Source organism: Calonectris borealis, chromosome 2 (assembly GCF_964195595.1).
Source record: "Calonectris borealis chromosome 2, bCalBor7.hap1.2, whole genome shotgun sequence".
Lineage (NCBI taxonomy): Eukaryota > Metazoa > Chordata > Aves > Procellariiformes > Procellariidae > Calonectris > Calonectris borealis.
Window position 1 is genome coordinate 125,189,982 of NC_134313.1, and position 21,866 is coordinate 125,211,847.

Consider the following 21,866-nt stretch of genomic DNA (forward strand, 5'->3'; position numbering starts at 1 on the left):
GGAGATGCACCTTGTGCCTACAGAACACAGCATGTGTGCAGTAAATCCTGCCATGTGACAAATGTCTTTTATCTTCTTAAAATTTTATCTGCACTTGGGTCTGACAAAAACATTGTGTTTCTTTGTTACTCTCTAAGTAGTTCAAGTTCTAACACAGCCACTTTTTCCAGATTAGTTATTGCAACTCTTCCATTCTCAAAATGGTCATTAACGAAAAGTGCAGGCTATGGCCAACAAAGTTACTCTTCAAAAGGAAGTTCGGAATGCATCAGGATCAACGCAAAAAATTAACAACTTCCTGCTATTTAACATATGTTGTCTACAAGTTACTTTTTCTGAAGCTTTAAGGAAAAAGATTTTTCTTAAACTCTTTTTTGTAAAATGCAATTTATTAAGCAATAGCTCCATGTTGCTTTCCATCTTCTAAATCTAGTTTCCCGTGTCTAGTCTAAAACTAACACAACAAAGCATACTAGGGTTGATGAATGTCAAACCTGATCATGGGGAAATGTTTACAACTGAGTTGCTAGACTTCATATATTGAATCAAGTACATGGCGCACGTGCACGCACAGACACAAAATCACTGTAACATGTGAAACTTCACTTACAATTAGAGAAATACCAATATGCACTGCGGGAGGGTGTGGGAAAACATAACATTTGCAGCACAGAAAAAAAGATGGCCAGTAAAAAAACCCTGTAATTTATTGAAGTTGTTAGGAATGGTAGGAATCAACTCAGTATTTTATTCTTAAATTAGCATACCAGCAATTAAAACAACGAGCAGCTAAACAATTTCCTTGGATATCCCAACACTGCTAAGAGAATTTACAAATACGTTATTTTTTCTGCTGGCCAAAAAGGATAGGTAGCAGACACAGACTGTCAGCCCAGAGTTACTTTGGACAAAAAGAAAGGTTTATATGCAATTCTGTTTACCTGCATGCTTCACTACTTTCACTGCTTTCTGTATTTCCCCCCAGCTGATTACTAGTTTTAGATCCATTTTCCTGCTTTGGCTCCTGCTGATCTTCTGGCAGTAGCAGCAAGGCATTTCTTAGACAAATCGCTGCAAATTCCATACTGGCTACAGGTATTGCTGAGGACTGCCCATCACTTAAAGAGACACAGAAGTTAGCCAGTGAGTAGCAATCCTACTCAAAGAAAAAATAAAAGCAGAGCTCCAGAAAGATCTGAATGCAGAGAAAACTTTATCCTAAAAAAGTTAAATCATGTTTTAATATAACACATTTAATTTATGAAGACATATGTATCTTGCCATTCTTATATATGGAAAGTACACCATGATGCCCAAACAGAGTGGGCAGATTCAACTACATAACTACAAGAAGTTCTCTTGTTTTTCTTGACTTCACTTCCTGAAGTTTTACGACAGAGTAACTAGATTCTTCCTGCATTCTTCCTTAAGTGAGAAAAAGAGGACGGATTTAGCTAACTGGAAATATAAATTTCAGATAAATCAAGTTTAAGCTTTAATAGCCTTCTTAGTTACAATGAAGAGACAGGTAAGCCCTCTGCTGGTCATCATAGAGGAGGCATCCAAGTGATGTTTAAGTAGGACTCATTAAGCATTTTAGCATACCTCTCTTCACTACATTAATAATTCCAAAATGAACAGTTATTCCATGACAGTTTTAAAAACTCCTGATAAACAGATATGTATTCTTAACAAAGCTATGATAACAAAATAAAGAGCCCATGGAAAACATACTTACTTATAAACGACATTCTGTATTGACTGGGATGCTAGGACTATCTTACGGTGGTAGCCTTGACCTACTATAGATTGCACAATTCCCTTTTTGCTGGGAAGACCTTTAGTCTCTTGTTCTGATGTCTAAAAGGAAAAAAAAAAAAAAAAAAGCATTACAATATCAAGGCTGTTGAATGAGAGCTTGACAAAATAAATGAAAGCTGGAAGAAGACTTTGAACCCTGCTAAAATGTAAGAATTAATAGTTTATACGAGTACAGTTTTAAATCTTAAGTACCAAGAAGGATCAGACACCTTCTATTGTCTTTGTGTTGCAGAGGGATTTTACTGCACAGAGTGTAACCACAGATTAGTTCTGACAGCTTGTCTGATAGCCTACTGACCTAGTTTCTCCTCTGTTTTGAAAGCAAAAGAACAATGAACCAAGTAGTATTAAAAGAACTGCTAGGATATCTAAAGAAAAATCATATGATCAGCCAAATAATATTCAGAATTGACACTGTAACGCTTGCCATCTTCTCTCCCTGCTTACACAACATTCAAAACGTTCTCTGAAAAAGCTGCTCTCAAACCATTCCATGGGGAGCATGAAGCTGAACTCCAATATATGCAAAGTTACATTAAATTAACTTGTTTAAGAGATTTTTGAGTATGTAGACATTCTGGGGGTCAAATGAACTTAAAGCACCCTGATTATCAGTCCCAAGAATTATCTCTACACCATATTTACTGGGGTTTGTTTGTTTATTTTACCATAAGCCATCTTAACAACTTTGTTGGTATGCAAAGTTACTGATGAAGAGTTGCAGTTGTAAGGAAAAATTTATCCTAGATCTGTATTTTAAATATCTATAACTTTTCAGAAAATTTATCGGAATCTATTGTGAAGAAGAATATTGACATTATAATGGCACTTACTGTCAAATAGAAGAAAAAAAACCCTACATATAGTTAGTTTGGATACGAAGAATATATTTTGAAAAATGCATTTAAAAAAGTGCAGAAAGGGAATCATCTTCCATCTATACTAAAGCAGGTGAAAGTTAACTTCAGTGAAATTACTTTTCTGTATGGTGTTCAGTGCACAAATATGAATCCAAGGTAGATATCAAGGAATATTATTGCAAATTGAGTTACAAGGTCAAATTAAACACACTATTGATTTTAGGGCCTCACCAGTCATGTTGCAAATCTATCTTACAATAACACAATAACACTGTCCTTGTAAACAGAATCCGAGCTTTGTTTTTGGCCACAAAACCCATGCTAATCCAATCTCCCATACCCAGCCTTCCGCTAGAGATGATCAGCTGTGTCTTCTTTATCTGTGTGTGACTTTTAACCAGTAGGATAGACACAGAAAATTGCAAAATGAGTACAAAGAAAGCTGTTCTTCCTGCATTCACTGTGCTTTATAAAACTAAGTACTCGGAACTATCTGACAACAGCTAGCACATACACAATCAAAGTCAGTCCATTTTTGACCCAACACTCTTGAAACTTCAATGCTGTGCCTGTGAAATGGGGATATAAGCAAACCTCTCCTATAAAGCTATAAAGTTGTGAATATCTTTCTTAAATTTTCTGAAATAGAGATACCAAAATAATGAGCACCATTGAAATTCCCAAGGGAAAAGTTACAAATTTTGTATTTGGAAGATTAGGATAGCGTGCAGTAAATAAAGGCACAGAGGCCACCCAGAGAGGGAAAAGAGAGAATTCAGAGGGGGGAAAAAATAGAGTTAATATAGCCATTTGTTCAATTAATCCCACCCATCCCGTGCACTGAATGAAATGGGCATACTGTGGAAATAACTGCATGGGATCATGCAATTACAGATTACATCATCACGCCCACACACACGAGGGGTGAATTACAGTTTCACAGGGAACCAAGTACAGTATCTCTTAATTTCACAGATGTACCGTTTTGGTGCAGTTTTCTGTTCTAAGGACAAACGATCCTGTCCCCACCCCTCTGAATTTTAACATACAGGCTTATCCTAAACAGACATGGATCAACAGGTTGAAACCGAGAAGCCCCAGAGGACATGCAATACATCTGCTGTCAGTAGGTTTCCACAAACTTTGCCAGCAGAGGAACGACAAGTCTCAGCAGTTAGGGATTCAGTTCCCCAGCGGCTGTGATCACGACAGCTTCAGGATGGAGAAGGCTGATCTCAGCTTCCTCAGCCTGTGCCACTTTTAGGCTAGCCGCACTACAGTCTCACCCCTCTCAACCTCTAGCGGCAATTGAGTGAGGAAATAATGAAACTTTAGATGAGTTTTGGCTGCACGAAGAGAAGGAAGATCACATGCAAAGATTTCAGTGGAAATCAGAGCACATCTTGTTATCTTCATCCAGTTTAGTCCTATAAAATGAAGCCACATCTGAATTTGGGTAGTGGATTTACAGTAGACAGAATTAAAAAAAGAAGTTTAACGAGTTTATATTACTTGTACATCAAGAAAACTGTAAATCATTAATTAAGAACATCCCAGGAAGGAAGCGCCTCTTTAAGCAAATACTTCTAGTAGTCCTCTACAAGAGTCTTTGCATCTTCCAATAAAGTTCTAAGACATAATGCTGTATTTTGTTTTTAAACAAGGTTATTCATCAGTCTGATCCAATAACCATATTCATTAAAACATCAAAAAACAAACCTTACTGTCTGCTAAAGTAGCAACATACTTTCAGTCATACCTTATATACACTAGTACCTAGCCTTAAAGTAGAGACAAAGAATCTCTACTGGATAGATGTGTGTTTTCTCCTACTACTCCAGCTAAAATTTAAGATAGAACCTCATTGTTTCAGAAGTGGTAATGCAATTCCTAGAGTCTGAACATAAAAATCCAAGATGTTTCAGTCAAAAATTTAAAAAAAAAAGAAGAAAAACAACCCTTCCACCTCAAAGTATCAGCAACAAAAGTTATCAAAGTTGTTTCTGTGCATCAAGCCTCAAAGTGAATATCAAACCCCCAAGAGCAGTCACAAAAACTTTCCTTCCTTAGATACTACAAATGGTCACTGACTCCAATCTCACCTTGTTATTTCTGCTATCCAGGAACAGAAATCCTTGGAAGTACAGAACTTAGTACAGAGGAAAGATCTTGAGCAATTTTAATTCTTCCGTTCACACAAAAAAGACAGAATTACTTGTGGTGTTGTTTTGTTGTTGTTGTTTGTTTTCAATGTATACCATATATTATTTCATATGGGTTTTATGTATATATAAATATACATAAACCCCAAGATTTTGCAATCAATATGAAATGAGTGTGGAAAGCTGAGGCATCATAAAATATCCATAAATAGTAAGTCAAACTATTAATATTAGTATCTACATTTTAAGTAGAGAGCATTCACTACAGAAAGAACATATTGCTTCCTGTTATGAAGTGATGCCTCATTAGATAATAATACAAGTTTCTTTCCAAATAATATCTTTGTGTTTATTTCTAAAACTATTTCAAGACAAAGTAAGGTAAACCATCAGACGACTTGGAGAATTATAATGTGCTTCAAACCAATTCAGGATTACCCATTCAGATTATGAGTTGGAATGCCAAAGGGGTGTGATGGTAAATTGCCAAAACAAAACCATGCTTAACCACTCTCTCCAGAAAAAAAACTTGTAACTTTATAGAAGTGCAGCTCTAAACAGCCACTTACATGCTTTTGTTTCATCTCATGCCAATCTTTCAAATAGCCTACTCAGATTCTTCTGATCCTAGAAAAGTCAATTAAACACCGGGTCTGAAGACACTGTTTCTGTGGTGGTTTTCCTCCACCTGTTGCAGCTTCAAATTAAATACGCAAACACACATAGACACAAAAACAATTAATCTGGACTTACACAGAGGTGTTGCAACATTAGGCCTTTAAAATGCATAGTTCAACTCAAGTTATTATTTCTTCCTTTCTGTGATCACATGTATTTCATAACTACAATGAAAGTAAGGAACTGGCAAATCTACTTACCCCTTTATTGGCAGCAATGCAGCATTCCGCTATTCTCAGCCAAAGACGAGGGTTTGAGTGATAAACCTGGACTGCCTCAATCAGGCATTCAAAGGCAGCTAAGGGCCTCCCAATATGCAAGAGCTGAATTCCACAATTGTACAGCAACTCATACCGTTTGTTAGTCAGTAGCGTACACATGGGTCTCCCTGAAAATTTTTTACCTGCAGAAAAGGATTACATCATATTGGATCTGCAGCTCAGGAGAGCAGAAAACATAACTCTTGGGAAGAGGAGGGAAACTGTGGGAAACACCCGAAAACTACCAAAAAACCCTTTCATCGCAGAAATTTGCCAGCCTCCCTATGTAAAAATTCCTTCCACATCAAAGCTGATGTCAAAGACAAATTAATTGTATTCTTAATACAGGTTGAAGTACATTAAATGCTAACCATTTACGTTCCTTGTCACTCAAGCTAAATGTTATATAATAATATTGAATCCCAGATTTGTGAGAATACACGTCTTTGTTACTCATATAAATTCCAGAAGAAAACCACTTTGCTGTTAACAAGTGTAAAACACTTTCTGTCTTCACACTGGTACCTAAGACTGCACTTAGGTACAGGGCCAGGGGAGGAATAGGAAAAACAGTAAAATGTGTGATAGTAACGAGATTTTAAAGAAAACAAGAAATGAAAAAATTATCACTTCATCATGAAATCATTTACTTGGAAGAGAAAAAACCTTAAGTATTATTAATCAAAGCAAGAAAACTTGTTATAATTTTTATTTTCTTGTCTTTTCTATACTTAAAACAAAAATAGATGGATAAAACTAACCATAAAACTAAACAATAGATGAACAAGTCTGGGAATTGTCCAGTCAGAAAGTTTGAGAAATACACCATCTTTCAAATGTTAATTTAACAGTATTGCACTCCACATCTTCTATATCCTCCAAGTTAAAAAAAACCAACCCCAAACACAAAAAACCAAAAGACCACACATCCTTCAAGTCCTGATGATTCCACCTACTGTCAGCAGGACTATAAATAACATCTTTAATGATGCATAATAGATCACAGAAACTTTATTTTGTCATATCTCCCTGACTGATGGTCAAAGACTATAAACGAGAGAGAAGTAATTGCCCCAGCCCCATGGCACATCAAAGAAAACAGCAAAAAAAGAACGTATTTCATCATCATCTATTTCTGGCAACAGCAGTTATACTCTGAAATCAAGTTGCAATCAAAATTCTCACCCTCCTTATCCTGCCCTCTGCAAAGAGATGGAACAGGTATCTTGCAGATAATTACTGAAAGCTTCTATCCTCTATTTTCTTGATTTGACCCCCCCTCTTCCACCATCTATTTTCATCTTTTAAGTGTCTTACCTGGATCTGAGCTGCCTGTTCCTAGCTGTGCACACGCATTATCGTTTTCTTGCAAGGCTTTTTTAAAGTAAAAAATTCCTAAATTGTGCTTTCCCATTGCAAAGTGGATGCAGCCAAGATTATTCCAGAACATACACCTTAAGCATTCACCTGAGAGAACAGCAAAAGACCATTTTCGTAAACTAAAAAATGTCACTGAGCCCATAAAATGCTCCCACCACTCTCATGGGTCAGCATATTATGGTAGTTTATTAAACATGTTCTTCAGCAAGATGATCATGTATTATGCAGTTACGTCCCTGCCTCACAAGCATTTTATTAACCTACATTTTGTATACCATTCTAGTTCTCTTGGACAGTTGACTTGAAATGACCTATATATAAGCAGCCACAGATTTCCAGATCTTATGAAGGCAAAGCACTCTCCTTCCTAAATAGAGGTTCAGGTAATACTGTAGAGAAGTTCCTTCTAAATAATAAAGGGCAGAAAATTAAACTTTTGACCTATCTGCTGGTAATTGAAGCTTTACAGGGTTACCACTGATAAAAAAGAAAAAAGGGAAAAAAAAGCCCAAACCACCCTAAAAATCCAAACAACCAAGAAACAGACCATTATCAAATTAACCAGACATTATTTTAATCATAACCTAGGAAAACTATTAAGTGAACATTCTACTGTGCAAAAAAGCTAGTGCAAGAAAGTTGTATGAGAATAAAACTTTCCAGGAAATTTTAAGTTATAAAGAAAGCTTTAAGCATAAAAACTGTCAGAAAGACAAGTTACAGTAAATTCTAAAAGAAGTGTCAAAATACACCAGCACAGGCATTATGGCAGATATTTTGAATGCTTTCTATGAAACTTATCTGTAAATACAGAAGTTTTAAAAATTTACTCTTGTGACATTTGCAGGGCCAACTCTGCGACTTCTATCATTCAATTGCAATCTATGCAGCAATATCTACTAGATAGATCTTACAGCACAAGAAATTAAGAGTACTATCACAAAAACAGCATTGAACAAAGTAGTAAAGAAATTCAGTAGGTTTACAGTACAAATATTTTTTTAAATCCTAACTCTCTACTGACACAAGATACAGCTTTCTCCCTGGATTTTTTAATTGATGTTTTAAACGGTCAACTAAAATCTCAAATATATTTAAATAACACTGTATACAGTGAGTGTATGTATATACAGTGTATATATTTACAGTATTCGAGCCTTCACAAATCCATTTTCTTAGACAACTGCTGCATTGTCTAGAAGAACGTTCAATGAAAAACGCAACAGTGTTACGTGAAAGAGCACAATAACAAAGATGAAAACATATCCAGCATATAAAGCCATGACATTCAGGGCCTACTCTCTTAATATGCTTAAAATTAATATCAATGAGTAGTCCTATTATACTACACATCTAAGTACTTGCAGGATGAAGGTTTTCTATTTTACCTGTTTTCATGAAGCCTGGATGTTCAGCAATGTTTGCACTGTTTAGAAGTTTCACCGCCTTACGATAATTGCCCCTCAAATATTCAAAATTACTTTTAAGAAAGAGAGAAGGAGCTGACTGTGAAGGAGAAAATAATAGTTAATTATCTCTTGGTTTATGATTTCTACCGCTAGTGTTAAATCACTCCACAAACAGCTTGCCCCTGCTGCCACTTTAAAAATACACGGGCTTAGGCCTTAATACTTTCATGAAGTAGCATTTCTTTGAGCACGTGATTAACACTCACCTCCTCCAAAATACAAAACCATACATATTTTTTGTTACTGCTCTAAAACCCAACGTTACGCTAGAGAACTCTGTCATGGCAATGGCTAAGTGCAGAGGATCTCTTTTTTGTTTAAGAGGATCTTTCTCCAACCTGTCTTCTAGTACACTCCTCCCCACGCTTCCCTCCCTGCGGAGTTCAACAACTTCCTCCTGGGCTGTGATCTTCCTGGTCTGCCAACAGAGACCTCACGATCCAGAAGGATTTCTGTCAAACTAGCAGCTGTTGAGACTGGCAACAAAAGGGAATTGCTCTCTTCCCATTCCCTGCTCCTCAGTTAATGTAGAATTTATCTGGGATGGTGGACGTAATTCTGAGTTGAGAACTCCTATATAAAAAAAGAAACTGCTTTCTAGCAAGAGGTAAGCCTCCAAAAAACTCCAACAAAAAGAAAAAACCCAAAAAACTGAGTACCCCAGAATGAATCTTTTATGAACTGGTTTAAACCACCAATGACATCAGAAGTTTGTCATTCCCATAACATTTATGGTAAACTAAAACTTGTTTTGCGCTGCTTAAATTATAAAGCAAACTGACCCTCTTTTGGTATCATTAACAAAATGCATTTTTCTGACCAACTGAAAACAGTGCGAATAAGAAAATTCTACATTAATTACACTTGCAGAAAAGAGATTACAAACCCAACTGACTACATAAAGCATTATTTCAGACCTTCATCCTCAATAAGACCTTTCTTTGTAAAGAAAGTTAGCAAATTCAGTTTTAAGATAGAGAACAGATCTAGATTATAAAAACAATAGCCTTAAGAATACTTACATTCCCAGCTGTATTCATAACAGACTTGATCTCCCTTTTGCATGCTTTTAGTGACTTCATCTGGATATAGGCTCTCACCTTATACTGTTAAAAAAATAAATTTGTTAAATAAAAAACAATAACTTGTGCAGATTTGCAAGATGAACCATACCGAGAGATTTATTACAGAATATTTTTTATACATCTTAAAAATAGGTAGGAAAAAGCTGTTCAAAAAGCCTTCCTAAAAAAGAAATTCTATTCAGACTTTCAAAAACAAATTTATAGGCTTCATATTTACGGTATGCAGACACACGTTTTGTTCAATGGCCAACGGCTACTCTTTATTCAAACACTGAGATACTAGAACTTAAAATGACAAACTAATTAAAATAATCTAATCTCTTAATCCCAGGCATTTACCTATTAAACTGAAAACACCAATAAGTGAATGCTGATAGAGAAGCATTTAATTTCTTCACATATTTTTCCACAGAACAGTACAGTGAAATAAAACCTCAGCTGATTTAGACTGTTGGAGGTCTAACTGATATAAAGTCAGTGCAGCTAACTGCAGTTTAAAAAAAATTATGATAAACTACAGGGATTGAAATTGGAGATTTTTTGTGTTAGGTGAGTTTTTCCTTACATGGATCCTGTACATGGATCTTACAAAAAGAAAGAGTTAGATAAATTCATTCTTTTGTTTTACAACATGAAATTCAAGGAGAGACAGAGTATCACAATTCATGCTAAACTGGATTTGAAGCAGATGGCACTCGGTTTTAAGAAAAACTTGAACTGATGTTTTTGTATAAATCATATGCAGACACTTACCTGATGTATCTTAGATTTAGCAACTTCTATTAAAGCTCCACTTTCAGCTTTTTGATTCGAGGAATCTTTACTTGTATTATTACCTGACTGAGCGTCAAACAAAAACACAGGAAGTGTTACTAATAGTCATGTTTTAAATCCAGTTTACAGATTCTTTCATAAGCTATTTTTATCAATCTCACAGGAAGAAGAAAACTAAGTATTTAATAGTCAAAAAATACACATCCCACCAAATACTGTAACTCGAGCTTAACAATCAAAATCCACAAACAACCACACCAGCCTATGAAGAGCAGAATTCCATATTAACATTAGTGTTACACTATGTTGCTCTGCAGTTGAGGTATTTGAAGAATTCTCTTATCCAGAAGGATGATATGCACATTCTAGAGTCTCTCTTTAATATTTTCTTCTGTAGAATTACTATATACTTAAAGATAAAATGTTTTCTCTTAAGTGTGACATTCCATCAACAGGAAAATACAGAAGTGTCCTCTTTTCACTTCCAAGCCACTACTCATTCTAACGATTTTTCCAAAAGACACATACAAAAGATTTCATTTGAAAGTATGCCTCATACTTTCATATACCATGTAAAAAAGATGCTTGATTTCCCGTACTATGGTATGCAATTGCAATTCCTCTCTGACACCAACTTCCCTTTCAAACCTAGGGTCTTATATGGTCATAATCCAAGACAAACAAGAAAAACTATGTATATTTGACCTTGAAGGCAACTGTCTTTCCAATGCAAGTCTCAGACTTAAGAAACACTTCTTAGCTCCCTGGGAGTAAGGGAAAAGGGTGGAAGAGAGGGAATAAACAGCTGCTGTATACAACTAACTCAGTTACTAAATGTATAAGTTGCTGTCTGAAGTTACAGGTGATTTAACATAGTTTTATAATTCCGTAGTATTTTAAAAGAGTAATTCTGAATTGAGTTAAAGCATACTTCTGGTAAAGACTTAGTGGCATTCATATGATTTTAAGCTTACCTCATTTTTTCCATTCTTGCTGTTATTGTTGCCCTGTGAAATCATTTTTTCCAGAACAGCAAGCAGATGCAAGGCTTTCTCAGCTTGGTAAGTTAGCAGGTATAAGTCTACAAGTAAGAAGCACACAGCCTGGGCAAACTTCTCTTCTGTATAAAGCAAAGAAGTAAAAGTGATTTTACAGCTCTAATACCAATCCTTCCAAACAGGACTGATGAAAAAAAATTGACTATAAAGTGCATCTATGCAACATTATGAGAAAAATAAATATATTACATAAGAATAAAAAATGCAGACATCTACGCAATGCAGGTAAGTACATATACTGAAAAAAAAAGGTAATTCATTCAAACGACATCAGCATAAAAACAGACTAAAGACAGCTTAACATGTATTTCATGTTTATAGATTTTGAGAATTGGTGTAAGCAGATCAGCACCAAAGATCCAGTGTCTAAATAGACAAGTGGAGCCGTATGCATACGTAGAATCCCATAGAACTTGAAAGGATTCTGTACATACACATTTCTGCTTGGCCGGCTTCACAGAGTAAGTCCCAAATAGGCATACTGAAAACTGGGAGGAACTGAAGGAGAAACACGGTAGCATTTACTTAATTTATCGAGACACACACACATACACCCTTCAGCCTTGTCACCTCTAAAATTCAACGAGGATTATGAAGTTATTTCATACAAGTACGGCAATTCCACTACACAAGGTGACACAGCTCATAAAAGCTGGAGACTTTATACTCAGATATGAGCACATACAATTATGTATGACCTAATGCAGGTAATTAAAAATGTGAGTGCCCTGACAAATACATACCCGCCCCTGAAGTTGTATTGTGACTCAAAATACTAGATTTTAAATCATTTAATTAGCTCGTACATATTATTTACATAAATAGCTTTTAAAGTTGTCAAAAATCCATTTCAGTTTCATCATACTTGTCTGCTAAATTTTTGAAGTACTTTCCCCCCAAATCCAATTGTTGTCTTTGATATAAGTAAAACATATTCTTCATTCCTAAGCCTATCCACTTTTTTAGAACCATATTAAGGCAGATTTACAAATCACTTGTCTGATAGTGAGAAAGATTGAATGATCTTTCTGTAGTTACTACATGACCAAAACTCTTCTTTCTGTCTACATACCGAAAGGCTCTATAAACTGGTACAGCTTCTCCCCAACTGATATAGCTTCAGTATACTGACGCAGATGATACAAAATAACAGCTTGATTGTAGTACAGCATACTATTTTCAACATCATCTAAACCATCCATTTCTTCAACAGCAGAGTGAACCTGAAAAAAAAACCACCTTGTTTCATTAAACTTTCAATACCTATGAGTTTAAAAAGTGTCAAATATTTTACAAAAATAATCCGAAGGTATTAATCCGCCTAAAGATAGGTCAGTAAGAGTTATAGGCTAATAAACTTTATTGTTGTTCAACATAATGCCAGTGAAAAATTTACAATGAAATAGAAAGCTGTCAGTTGAGCAGTAAAGTAACATTTTCACTTTTTATTTTATATGAAATTAGTTCAAACTATTTCAGGTTAAGGAACTTTCTACTGAGAGAACATACCAGGTCTTTCTACAGTTATAATCTCTAGAATGTTTAACCTTTGGATCAATTTCAATAATAACTAAAAACATAACTACAAAAGCAGTGTCCTTAATAATTAAACAGACTCAGAGGTTTAAAAGTAATGATACTTTCTTATTCCTTTATCAAATCTCAGGGACAAGGGGCAGAAATTTTCTTCCAATTTCACTGGAAGATCTCATCACCATTAACAGTACCCAAAATCAAGTACCGTGTCAATATGTTTGCATTACCTGGTTCTTCAGCTGGTTAAGGGTTTGTCTCAAATTGTCTGTCGTAGTCTGGTTACTTTTACAGAACTCCGCAACAGCCGTATTCAAAGTTATTTTGTAGTCATCTTTGTTTATGTCTTGAAGGGTATTTAGGTGTTGTAAACAAGCATCATAGTTTCCAGCCTGGAAATCGCACACATAACAGAAACATGCATTAGAAGATACAAAGTTTAAACTAACAAAGTAGGAAGTTTTAATGAAAGTATCCTCTGTAAGTTTAGAGAGCAAAGTAGTGTTTCCTTTATCGACAGCAAGTGAAGCAAACTAAACGTCTACACACATACTTCATTATTTATGCAGATTAATAAGTACGAGAAGTCTAAAAGTTGAGGTCACATCCAAACTTCAAAAAGAATTTTGTGGAGGAAGGACAAATGGAGTAGTCGATTATTATAAACAGATGTTTCCATGAAAAGTGTTATTCTGATTTCTCTTCATTGTATTATTTTGAGTCTCAAGATTCTTTATTTCCTCAGTTTTCATAATCTTTCCTCATCACATGTACATTGAGTGGCTGCAATTGCTTACATAAGTCCCAGCCCATCATTTTATGTTCATTCTTCACTTCATCTGGAGAGACTATGAGTTACAATTTAGTCTGTGGAAGTTAGCTTAAGACAGGTTGGAAAAAGAGGGCGTCACTTCCCCAGTACAGGTTTAAATAATACTTTTACAAGTTTTAGTTGTTGAATGAAGTATTCAGTCATCTAGGCATGCCTAAACAGAAAGTAGGATCCAAGCACGATGCTCCTCTGTGGTGTTATTTAAACAAGAAATCCCTTTCTTTGACCTCAAGAATAGGCAAGGACTTCAGAATGGCTCACCTCTTTCTGCTTTCAGTTTTAGTCTTTTCTGTGTTTGTGCAGGAGGAATTTAGTGGCATCGAGGAATGAAAGAGAACTCCAGACTCTTTCAACTACATTAAGCCTAAATGATCCTTCACTCTCTACTGTTCAATTCCTATACAGGAATAACCACCTTCACCTCTTCCGTGTCAGGGTTACTTCCAAGCTGGTCAGTCAGATAAGCAGATTCGTTTCCATCTCTGTCAACGCTTCACAACCAAAAGCTATGCTCTTACGTACCATGACCACTCTTCATTTCCTCCTCCTTTTTTCAGTGCTGTTCCATAGAGCTTTTCCTCGGCTCCTGCCTAACTTCCTCTATTAAGGGAAGAATTGCAGCAGAGAAAGGCTTTGTGGTCCTTCTGCTCTTCCTGAGAAAGTTGCCATTCTGCGGCTACTCTCAGCAAAACCATCCCAGTCCCTTCAGTCTCATGCAAAAGCACAGTTATACAATATACAGAGAGATGTACCAGGACATAGACACACAGTATATCCACAACTCTAAGTATCAACAGCATGGATTGCCTGCTGATGATGTAGGCAATATAATAGAATACTACTAGAATATAATATACAACTTTATAGTAATTCTACCAAGACAGAAATTGGAAGTGCAGTATGATAAAGCAGCATGCAAGGCAGTCCACAAAGCTATTTAAAGCAACTCAATAGCAAGCAAAATTGGCAAACAAGGCACCAGATTAATTCTGCTGACATCTGTCACCACCTCACAACATCATAAACTTAGGGAGTTCTTAAAGCAAGAAAAAGAGATAAACAAGAAACACTGGACCAGTATAAAAACTAAAGATGAAGTTGTCAACAGATTGAATGTGTTTTAGGCATGTAGATCTGTAGGCAAGATGGAAAACAGGCAACCCTTTCCTATGCCTTCAGTTGTCAGGATCAAATGTCAATGAGCAAAACGTTATTGAAAAAGAACAACTGAGCTAGAAAGCACTCAAGACATTAGTGAACAACATCAGCTGCAGTCAGTTTAAGAACCAACTACACGCACTTCATGCACACAACAAAATAAATGTAATGAGTGAAACACACACAGAGGAACACACAAATCGAAAGGAAAAGCAATTCTACTTCCTGTCATTTCCTACACTAAATAAAATTAGGAAAGAATACAAAGAGAGAAGTAAACTGAAAAACCCAGTACCTGAATTTTAACACACACACACACAAAAAATCTTCCAAGAAACACAAAATAGGTAGCTAGCACTGTCTGTAGGTATTATGTGTTGAAGAATGTGTTTTAATGCAAAGTGATAGAACAGTATACAATGCTTTTTGTAAAAGAATATAACAAGATGCTAAAATGAAAAAGGTTTGTTTGGTTGCTGTTTTTTAATGCACATGACTCCTTTAAACCCTTTAACATAACACTTTTAGCTTGAAGCGATTAATTCTTCAGAGAGATCATGCATTTCTAATGCTGATACAGAATAGCAGTCTGCTGCTTCTAATTAACTCATTACACAGCTTTTAAGGCTACTAAGTTTTGAGAACCAAGATTAAATGTGCTCTTGCGCGCTTCATTCAAGTATCCCCTTCAGTCTTCTCACATCACAGCAGACAGAAAATGCATTTGCTGGCTTTATAACAAAACTAGTGCTACTTTTGATATAATATCCCATTAATACCTTTGCAACTGTGCTATGAAAACAGGAAGAATAATTATATAAGCCCGTTTAGCAGTTATGTGGTAAATTAGAAGTCTCAGAGTTTCCTTTGTCTTACCAGAAAAGCTTGTAACGCACTGCTCGACAATTCCTTTTCCTGATCAGTAATCCCAGAAGTGCCTGCTCCTTCATGTTTCTCATTACCTTGATCTGTAAAGTGGGCAGAAGATTACAAGAAAGTTTGCAAATGTGATGACAGCTATTCAGCTTAAAAATTTTGTTTCTTCCAGTTCTCAAGATCCTCCTGCCAGTACAAGTAACTTTCCAGATAACTGCAGCACTGTCTCCCTACTAGACTAAAATATCTCAAGTTAGCCTATACTTCTAGTGTATTCCTCTCCATAAAATGTAAATGTAATAATCCTAGCTAAATTACTGTGCTTAATCAATAACCGAAGTCCTGTAAGTTAACCGACAATGCATACATTTGAGATTTCTCTTTAAAGCTGCAGTCAATCACTAGAATTGGCTTTATTTGCACAAAAATTAGCAGTGAATGTCACACATCATAAAATAAGCACCACACTGGGTTAGATGGAAAAAAACATGCATCCGTATGCTGCTTCCTCAAAGCAAGCAAGCAATGCTTTAGGGAACAACATAAAAACCAGAGCAAACACTGGAATTTCCACTCAGCTCCCTGCTTTGGAAGAATAAGTCTCCCTAAATAAGAGGCTGCAATCGAACCATCATTGTTAATAATAACTGACAGACCTGATAATTTTTTTTTAAACACTCTATACTTTTGTACTCTTCAATATACTCCACCAAATGCTACAGAAGCAAATGCTGCCTATTCACTTTTTCAGCCTCACTCCTGCTTTTACAGATCTTTCTTTGAATCATCTCTCCTCCGAGGTGAGCAGGCACAGTTTATTCTGCATCTTCCTAACACATTTTTTCCCAGGATCTTCTCCAGTTCTACTATATCCTTTTCCAGATTAAGACAAGAACAGCATGTAGCAATTATGACGGTGGCCCCTTGAGCATTTATACAGTAATACAATGAGGTTTTAATTGTCTTCAATTTCATTTACACAGAATTCCTAACATTTTACCTTTCAGTCACTGTTGAGCATATTTTTCAGAAAGGAGTCTACTGAACCCTTTTGTCATCATGCAATTAAGAATTCAGTGAAGTTGCATTAAAAACTACAGTAGAGATATTCCATGTCAAAGAAGCTGAAAAAAACCACCAAACCCTTCCCTGTGCTGAACATAAACTACTGGAGGGGAAGAAAAAAACCAACACAAAACACCATACAACCACCATACCAGACAGCTTATTTCTAGAATCATTAACCCATGTGCTAGAACATGCAAAAATCATTTAATGTTTCTGAAATAAAGACTTTATAAACCACCAATGGTTTCCACTTTTGCAGATAATTTCTTAATTTCACAGTGGAAACTTTGCTCTAACCTACATTTTGCTATCTTAATAGGCTAGGTAGGCTTCGTAAATTCAACACTGCTTTCTCTTCCTAGAATTCAAGGATGTAATACAAACTCTGCTAACTTTGTTTTCACTTTGAACAAATGAAAACACTTATCTGTGAGCTCCCCTGCAAAATCCATTCCTCATCATCTCCATTATATCTGCTACTGACTGACTATGAAAATTTACAAGTATGATAAGACAGACAACAACAGTAAGGGGCAATCAAACTTCAGAAGATTCATCAATTAACATCCACAGTAGGAATAAAGCAATCTTCGTAATCTATTCATAGTTTGTGCTTGTTGCTGGGAAGGTAGCGAGACCCCTTCTACTGCCCTATGCAATAACACATTTGAGCAAGAACTATAAATATTTGGTTGTGTCCTTCATCCTGCATCAAGATGCCAACGAAGCTGAGATTTTAAAATCTCAACAATCTTACACCCGCAAGTTACAAAGTAACCCACTGTGATTACACAAAATTCAGGATTCAGCAATTACAGTACTCTGGAGGGATAGATCTTCAGGGGGCTACAGAACCGCATGCACCTGCTATAAAATCTGACTGTACATAAGGGATTGATTAACACCACTTGCACTGCCTTTTCCTTGAAAGGGAACAGGAGAGAAAATTAAAACACAAAAAAGCTCAGCAAATTTTTGACATGCCAAGGTTTTCTGCAGCAAAAGAGGAAAGGAACAAGAAGCACCTCTTCTTCAAGCTAAATATAGAATAGATCTGATTCCTGCTCTGGATCTTGTGGTTGTACAGCTGAACAGAAAGCTATCACCCTCCAAGGATCTCTAGAACAGCAGCAAATAAGCAAATGCATTTTTCCTCAAACTTTCATGCTAACAGTTACATTATTCGCTTTACTTGCTCAGCATGCCTTTCAGCTTATGCTGGTAAAAGTAACCATAGTGCAGAGACTTGGGACTCTAAAACTTTTAAAGTTTATAACGCTTGGTCTGGTGAAGAGGTTCCTCACATACAGGTTTACCTAGCAGAGTGCCATCAACTACTGAATGCGTTATCAATTACTGCCATTGTATGCAAGTTCGTAAAACAAGCATCTCAAATGAAGGTGGAAGTCTGAATCCTGAAGTAAAACGTCTTCAGTTAAATGAAAGATAAACCAAAGAGACTGTTGTCTAAGTTGTGTAATAAAAGCACCACTTATATAGCTGTTTGACATATTTCCTAGAGAAAAATCAGGACAGGTCTACAGATTTCACTATGTCTCTAAGTCTGCTGGTATGTTAAAAAAAAACCAAAATGAAACTGGGGACTACTTTAAGCAAAAACAGAGCTGTCTTTTCTTCTATAAAGTCAGTTTTATGGCTGTATTCCGATCAACTGCACCTACTACGACTCAGTAAACAAAGCAGGGTTGCAAAACCTGAACTGGAAGCTTATCAAGAAAGAATAAAACTAAAGTCCAGCTGACATAGTTCACAGCATAGCTCTTTCCTTTGAAAAAAAAAACCACTTTGGCTACTCTCTACCCTTTTTGTCCACACACACTTGAAACTTGTTAAAGAGCTAAAGGTCCTTCTAATCTACTGTAATCCTGCCACTCTTGTTTAGACCAGGATCTACTGCTTCACTTGATCTTTATTATCAAGAGATCTCACAGACAGGAATCACCTAAAAGCTGGCTGCCCCAAGATACCGGAAAAAGAACTCCAATTCCACTTAAATGGAGGGAGAAAAAAAAGTACTCTTGCTCTCTTGGCTGCAAAAGGCTATCAAGGGCTAGCAAATAAAACTATTATTTCCATATTTCTTGAGGTAGGTGCATTGTTCCCTGGCAAAAAATACAGCATGCCACTGGCTCACTCAGATCTAGTGATCTTCGGCGTTCTTGCAGAAGCAGGTGGTGCAGGTAACACAGGGCACGCCAGTCATGCTCCTATCCATACAGTAGCTACAATTATCAGCTGAAATATCTAAAACAGTGCAGATTCTCTGCTTTACAAATGACAGGACTCAATTACTCAATTTAACTCTGTAAATTGTATTTACACATGGACCTGTTTGTTTAACTTTTCATTTTGTCCAACTTTCAGAAGTACAGAGCAACTCTAAAACTAATACTTGTCAGGCTAGTGATGAGGGGCAGAAGGGGCAACCTGGAAAACGACGTAAAAATCAACTGCTCGGATTTTGATCTGGAAGAAGCTGCTGCACTGAGTTTGAAGTTAAAGAAGCAAGTCAGGAAATTATCTCCCAAGTTAGCAATCCTGGGGCTGAGCAGCAGAAACACTATGTCATGGAGGCTTGTTTGCTTTGCGCAAGCAGGCAGTTGTCCCTACTGGAGAAGTTACATCATGGTGGACAGCAGAACTTTGGGAAAACAGGTTCTATGAGAGGAGAACAAGGGAAAGCATGAGACTGCTACCTGAAAAAGGAGATTGCTCTTCTCATAGGCTTGCTACCACAACATCATATAAGCAATAAGAAGCCACATCTCCCACATAGCCATACCCGAAGACACCCGGAGAGCGACTGCAATCATTATCCTTCTCATACCTGTTCTCCATATCTCCAAGGACTGCTCTCTTGTTCCTAGGCCCTGTAATTTACATCTTGCATGAACTGTGCTGTTGAATACCACAGCATCTCTGGAATTATTTTTTATTTCCAAACTCTACAGGCAGGGGGATAATCTCTTCCTTGGAAGGGGAGGAATCTATCACATGACTCTTGCTCCAAAAGCATTTTGAAGGGTATGAAGACCAGCCAGAGTGTTCAGCCTTTATAAGATAATGACAGTTTGTGGCACCAAGACTACATTTTCTATGAAGCACTGCACTACTAGTAGAAATATAATAGACTTCTTCAGTGTTATACAATAAAAAGCAAACACTTTTCAGTGGAAAGTTATTTGTAACTCACTGCTATGAGCAAGTACAGTATGTAGAATATCTTGCCATAGCTCACGTCTTTGATTCATTTGGGCACATGCTTTTCTTTTAAGCAAGTACAACTGAAAAGTTCCTTCAACACTTCCAAGAACAACAACAACAAAATATAAAATACCTTAATGCCAATTTTTTTCCTTGTAGTTTAGGAGAAGCTTACAGCGCTTATAAATAAACACAGGATAGTTTGGTACACATCATTCAGTACAGTACACTCATTTTTCCCACAATCATTTTCAGATACTGAGGAATTTCATATTTAGCATCCAGAGAAAAAATGTGAGGCGATTTTAAATAATGCTGCCACCACATAAAACCAACTGAAAAAACCCTGAAGAACACAAGTAGATCCCTTTGGCTTTCCTCCACATCGCCCTCTTCTCTGTCGCCACTGAGCTGCCATCTGAGGGAAGGACCTTTCCTGCAAAGAGGACTTCTTGCATGGGAGATGGACGAGCAGTAGCTTATCAGCGCTAATGAGTTACACACAGCAACTGTACTTGAGGTTTATTTCAGGTGTTTATCAGAAGATGATTTATTTTTTTAATCTTGGTGATTTCTCTCTACAGTGTCTTTTCAGGCCCGAGTTTAGGAAAGACCCACTCATCCCCTGAAACCAAAGCGGCAACTCAGAGGGAATTGGAGCGATCTCCAGCGATTACATAGCAACACGAAGCGTTCAAATCTCCCCAGCACCTTCCGAACGCCCCAGTTCAACAAATTAACCTAGAAGCTCAACTTCTGCAGCGGTTATTAAGCTCTGGGAGACACCCACCCCCGCCAATATGTCCATAACGCCCCCCCGCCCCCCGAGCCCTTCCAGGCCAGTAGGGCGCAACAGCTCAGCCCGCCTCGCCGAGGGCACAGAGGGCCCCGTCCCCACACGGCCCGGCCCAGCCGGTGACCCGCCAGGACACAGGTCCACAGACGGCGGGCCTCGCCGGCGCCTCACACCGGCCACCTCGGCCACCGGCGGCCCGCAGTCCTGCCGCTGCGGGGGCACTACTTCCTCGGCGGAAGGAAACAGGTTACCGTTTCTTCTTCCGCCCGGGACGTACCGGCACTCACCGCCCCCGCGCGGGAGCGTATCCCTCCGCACCAGGCGGCCCAGGCCCAAGGCGGAACGGCGGACCGCGGCGGCTCCCCTCGCACTCACCCGCAGCCTTGTCCGCCGCCATCTCCCTCGCCGCGCGGTGCCGCCGCGCAGTCCGAGCGCGCCGATATGGCCGAGGCTCCCCCCGCTGCGCCGAGCGCTGACCGGACCACCGCCAACTGGCAGCTGCCCCCCGGGACTACTTTGTCGCCGCCGCCCTCCGCGCGCCGAGCCCGCCCCGCTGACTGCGCCACTCGCTCCTATTCGCCCGCCGCTTCCGGGTTCCCGGCGGCCTCGCGACGTCCGGCCGTTGCCGGGGGACCGCGCATCTGACGTCAGGACGCGGCAGCGCTTCCCGCCTGGGGAGGGGGGGTGGGTTGGTGGTGAGAATGCCGACGCGCATGCGCGTCGCGTCCCGCCCCGGAGGCCGCCGGAGCCGGGGCGCCATGTTGCCGGCTGTCGGCCGGCCGTGTGGGAGCTGGGTGCGCGGGAGCGGACTGGGGGAAGGGCGCGGGCCGT

At 38.1% G+C, this 21,866-nt stretch overlaps 1 protein-coding gene across 5 annotated transcripts in view; it reads right to left on the reverse strand.

The window, feature by feature from the left end:
• Positions 1–21,648, reverse strand: part of CNOT10 (CCR4-NOT transcription complex subunit 10) — a 36,626-nt gene extending 14,978 nt beyond the window's left edge. For 4 of the 5 annotated variants that reach the window (XM_075143356.1, XM_075143359.1, XM_075143355.1 and 1 more), the window contains exons 1-12: positions 21,411–21,648; positions 15,947–16,038; positions 13,311–13,472; positions 12,620–12,770; positions 11,464–11,609; positions 10,469–10,555; positions 9,653–9,736; positions 8,550–8,667; positions 7,099–7,248; positions 5,722–5,924; positions 1,739–1,860; positions 942–1,118 (exon numbers count right to left, since the gene is read on the reverse strand). In XM_075143356.1, coding sequence (XP_074999457.1) covers positions 942–1,118; positions 1,739–1,860; positions 5,722–5,924; positions 7,099–7,248; positions 8,550–8,667; positions 9,653–9,736; positions 10,469–10,555; positions 11,464–11,609; positions 12,620–12,770; positions 13,311–13,472; positions 15,947–16,038; positions 21,411–21,432 — 1,514 coding nt within the window. In that variant the 5' untranslated portion in view covers positions 21,433–21,648. The remainder of the gene's footprint in view (positions 1–941; positions 1,119–1,738; positions 1,861–5,721; positions 5,925–7,098; positions 7,249–8,549; positions 8,668–9,652; positions 9,737–10,468; positions 10,556–11,463; positions 11,610–12,619; positions 12,771–13,310; positions 13,473–15,946; positions 16,039–21,410) is intronic. The other variant, XM_075143358.1, reaches the window with a different exon arrangement.
• Between the last annotated feature and the right edge of the window lie 218 nt (positions 21,649–21,866).